Here is a 4773-nt window from a genome sequence, read left to right as displayed (position 1 = left end):
CTTTGCATCACAGTCCACTATGAAACTGTAGACATGTAAGCAAGTTCTGTTACCACGATCATATGCAGCCCTGTACAAATCACTCATGAGCTATTCATAAGTAATCAAAGTTGCATACCTTATTTAATAAAATAAAATCTTTGAAACTTCCCAGGAAAAAAAACCCCAAACAACAAACCAAAACCAACAAACAAGCAGAAATTGGGATGCACATGGACCAGATTAAGTACTTAAACCTCTAAAGCATCAACCCAGACAAACAGAGCATAACATGTAATTCTTCATCTTGCTTTGTATTCATGGTTTCTTATTTACAGTGGAGCTCAAGTATGTAGAAAGACTGCACACCTGCCTCAAACACATTGTCATGTTCACATTGTCTTTACAAACAACTTTAATAAATCTTTATACATTCCAGATAACTTCAAATTATGGAGGCATTCCTGAAATATGGCAGTGTGCTTCCAAATAATCGGACTTGGTAAAATTTAATTTGCTGCTTCAAACCGCTTTCCTGTGAATATAACTTTTAAATATTTTCACAAACACATATGTCTAAACAAATGAGATGGCTCTATCTAACATAGCATTCTAGTTTGAAGAGCAACTAGTGACTTGCAAATAGCTTGTTGCATATGAAACCTAAATACTGACATATTTTAAAGTACTTTTTTTCTAATATTCCATTAAGCCCATCAGTTTTAAAGTATGAAATTTCAGAACACAAGCATTTAGAAGGTGAATTTTGTCATGATAAAACTGCAGTATCTGCAGCCCATTTGATAAAACCAAGAAGTACTTCTGATTCGAAAGTACCAATCAGAAAAGAACAAGAATTCAAATTCTAGAGGGGATTTTTTTTTTTTTTTTTTTTTTTTTTTTTTTTTTTTTGGTAGCACAGACACAAAACAAACCCGAAGTAATTCAGCCTCATCCGGTTTAACCTCAACCACGAGACACTGCTGTCTGCTTTCTTTCTCAAAAGATGTACGTCACTGTGCACTGCAAAAAAGGGAGCTTCCACAGTTTGTGATGAGCATACATGATAAACAGATCTGTTCACACCAGCTAGCAGGCTGCCTGCGTCAATAAAAGACGGTGGCAGAGTATGTGAACTGACATTTGGTGCTTGGAGGATTATCATTGCACATCGCTTCACATTAAGTAAAATGCCAGGATTTCTTTTCCCCCACAACAACATGACTGAATTAAATGGAAAAGATGACTGCAAGCTTGGAGAAGGCAAAATCCACAAAAAGAAGCAAAAGGCTTTGTAAGTATAAACTCAAATGTATTATAAGTGAAAATAACACTAGAGTCTTAGACATTAAGAATTAACACTGTGGTTTGGGCTAAATGACTGCAAAGCCTGCTCAAAGCCCAGGACTATATAGCATCATTAAAAATGGCTTGACCTGATGCATACCAATAAATTGAGTCCCTTAAGTAATAGGGAGTAGATTTTGAGTACACTGGGAGCCTCTCAATCTGTTCAAAAAGATTACTTCTCAGACTTCAGTCACAGGATGGAGCTCTCTGCCTCAGTATAAAAGTTCTAAGAAATTTAAGTAGAATCGAAATGCAACTGCAATTTTCATGAATTACAAAAATGTCTGTTCATTGGTTTCAGTGGCTCAGATCTCAAAACTTATTTGAAGTCCATGGTACCACACATTGAATCTGGGATCAAGACTTCTAACTCCAGAAATGTCATGTAAGTACTGAGATACACCAAGTTATAACAATATATTACTATATTTAGATTACTATATAAGTATTCTATTAATTCCTAAACTACTTCTAGAACAACAAATATTAGAAGAATGCCTAGAATTTCCAAAGTACAAAAAGAGGTGAACATTAGGAAGTAGAAACTACTCATGGAGTTAAGGATTTTTTTCTTAGTGATATGTTTGCATCAAACAGTGAGAGAGAAGACACCTCAGTTAAATCGCTTTTCTTCAGAGGGATATTGTGTCCATTCTCTAAAGATCTACCAAAAATGATGTTTCACACTTCTGGGAAGAGCAGTGGTATTACCATTTTTGTTTCAGGTACATGGAAACAGAGATACGGATATAAAATTATTTGGCCATGGTTACAATAAAAGCTTATATTTCTGGGAACAGAATTTAGAATAACACCATATTTCCTTGGTTTTCCATCTGTAATTATTTCTCTCAATGTGGGCTTGACTCCAGGGTCTCAGATTATGAGAAAGCCGTAAGTTTAGTAAATACCTGGTACATGTTCCTAGAAAAGAATAATTAATTATAAAATCTCTCTCCTTTAAACATACAAACAAAACCACATGGTTTCTTGCCTGAAGTCTTTTATTTTTCTTGTCATCTTAGGCTTTCTGCAGAGGAAGTAATACAGTGGTCACAATCTTTGGAAAAGCTCTTGGCCAGCCAAAGTAAGTCTATTGATTAAATATGACTTCATTGATATTCTGAGGACAAAAATTTATCTATCCTGCCGAATAGGCAAAGCTATAGCACTCTGCAAACTCCGTCAGAGAATGGCCAGTTGCATTTCAGTTATTTACAGCACAAGTGTAACATGCTACTGTTACAGCTTTGCTTTCAAGTTGGGGTTTGGGGGGGTTTCTTGCGGGGTATAGAGAGCGTCCCCTTCCATTTCCTACTCCCAGTATAGCAAATAAACCCCAAACAGCTCACTTCAGTGCAATCTATTTACAGAGGACTAGAATCCACTGATGTATTTCGGTTCCCAGGATCTAGATCTAAAAGCATTGGATATATTTAGGAAGACACCCATCACCTTTTAATAGTAGAATATCTGTAAGATGTTGAAGAAGGGAACAGTATTTTGGCAAGATTTTGTAACAGAGATTTCAATACAATTCCTGCTATTTATTTTGTCCTTCCTGGTGACATATACCATACTATAAATGTTGGTGTATTTGTGTTGGCTTTAGGTGGTCAAGGTGTCTTCCGGGAGTTCCTGAAGTCAGAGTTCAGTGAGGAAAACATCGAGTTCTGGTTGGCTTGTGAGGATTACAAGAAAACCAAATCTGATCACTTACATGGCAAAGCAGAGAGGATTTATGAGGAGTTTGTTCAGTCAGATGCTATCAAACAGGTATGTACAAAGTTGTGTAGTGTTACAGCACAAGAATTCTGGAAAATCAGAAGGTAGAAAGGTAGCTTCACTGAAATGCTTGTTCATTCAGTTACATAGGACTGAGACATGGTTTTTGAGCGTATTTGCATCATTACTGCCTTGAGCTGTGAGATAATAAGATCTCACAAGTAGACTCACGCAATACAGGCTGGTACTTGGGAGCACCACTAGCAGAAGGTCGGCAGAGGCACCAGTGGCTCAGCACATGGTGCCATTCTGAGTCAGCCGAGTTTGAATTACTGCTGGTCCTTGGAGTCAGATGCTTACAGAGAGCTTTGCTAGTAGGATAGCGGTGGAATTTTTCTTGTCTTTTAAAATAGGTGTACATTCTGGGCAACTAGAAGTTGTACATGTTGATCATATTTCATACTGGAGACACATTCTACACAAGATTTCTCCTATTGTTTTAACTGGAGGTTTAACTGGATGTTGATCCTCTACTTACCCCTTTGTTGAGTTGTATTACTTCGGACTTCATAAGAAACTGCATTTCTATTGCATTTCTATAGTGAGTAGCAATTTTTGTGCATAACTGGGATATAAGCTTTAAAATTCCCTCATTTTGCAGTTCTGACATTAAACAATCACACTGAGTTCTAAGGTTTTGAATTTGTTTATTAACAAAACAAAGTGATAGCTACAGAAAGAGAGTACATTTTTAAAATATCAATGGCATTTGCTTTTCACTTTCCAGATCAATATTGACTATCAGATGAGGGAAGCAACTGCCAAAAGGGCTCAAGACCCAACTCATACAAGTTTTGATGAAGCCCAGAAAACAGTGTACATCCTCATGGAAAGGGATTCATATCCCAGATTTTTGAAATCCAAAGCCTACCTGAACCTTTTGAACCAGCTGCAAGCCAACACTTCAAGTTGAAGTGTTTGAGGCACTGAAGACCCAAGTAGACTCTGTGTCAAATATCCTGTGGAAAGATGCTTCAGGGTGGTTGGATCTCTGCAAGGAGAACCCCTGCCAAGGGAGGAAGTGTATGAGTGAGATGCAAACAGCTCCATAGCCAAGAAAGCACAGAATAAAAGCTGGCAAGAGCGAGAGCAACACAGGGAGAAAATCCTCTCCTCCTATATGCCATGAAGTCAAGACAGAATATGGGTACTATTTACTGCTTGAACTACACTGTGAACTTTGAACCAAATCCTAGCTCCCAAAGAACTGCTGATTATTAGGAAGTGTAAGACTAGCAAGCTGAGTGTTGGAAAAAAGAAGAAACAGGGATGACTGAAAATTTTGTGCATAACAAGAAAATGCCCAGACAAGACTGATGAATGGCTTTTTTTTTTTAACCTGTGAATTGTTAATAAGTGTGAGTGCATCTCCATGATGCTATTATGCTATGTAATTATAAATTGACCTGTCTTAAAATTGATATATGTTAAATTATATTAGACTTACATAAGCTGTACTTTTACTAAGTTTGTGTTCAACAGGCAGGTATGTAGCATCTTTTCTGTTTAATTTATTGCAAAATAATAAGCAACTCTTCAATGGTATCTACTTAAAAATAAAGTTTTATAGACACTTTACATCTTATTGTAAGTGATCTTTCCATTGCAATTACTGAAATATTGAAATACACAGTTCCCTTCTGTCCCGCTATGCCACTA

General features: G+C 36.9%; 1 protein-coding gene across 1 annotated transcript; it reads left to right on the top strand.

Moving 5' to 3' along the window:
- Positions 1-1101: 1101 nt before the first annotated feature.
- RGS1 (regulator of G protein signaling 1) lies at positions 1102-4571 on the top strand. The gene is made up of 5 exons (XM_030494821.1): positions 1102-1273; positions 1631-1714; positions 2355-2416; positions 2942-3105; positions 3842-4571. The coding sequence occupies exons 1-5, from the start codon at positions 1170-1172 to the stop codon at positions 4025-4027; spliced, it is 600 nt and encodes a 199-aa protein (XP_030350681.1). The 5' UTR covers positions 1102-1169; the 3' UTR covers positions 4028-4571.
- The last annotated feature ends 202 nt before the right edge of the window (positions 4572-4773 follow it).

The sequence above is a fragment of the Strigops habroptila genome, chromosome 8 (assembly GCF_004027225.2).
Source record: "Strigops habroptila isolate Jane chromosome 8, bStrHab1.2.pri, whole genome shotgun sequence".
Lineage (NCBI taxonomy): Eukaryota > Metazoa > Chordata > Aves > Psittaciformes > Psittacidae > Strigops > Strigops habroptila.
The sequence above is the reverse complement of the archived record's forward strand: the minus strand, read 5'-3'. Positions and strand labels throughout refer to the sequence as shown.

Excerpts from the sequence above, each read along its gene's own strand:
- RGS1 (XM_030494821.1), top strand. The coding sequence starts at position 1,170 with ATGCCAGGATTTCTTTTCCCCCACAACAACATGACTGAATTAAATGGA. Across the intron at positions 1,715-2,354 it reads TCTAACTCCAGAAATGTCAT|GCTTTCTGCAGAGGAAGTAA; the intron begins GTAAGTACTGAG and ends TTGTCATCTTAG. Across the intron at positions 3,106-3,841 it reads AGTCAGATGCTATCAAACAG|ATCAATATTGACTATCAGAT; the intron begins GTATGTACAAAG and ends TTCACTTTCCAG.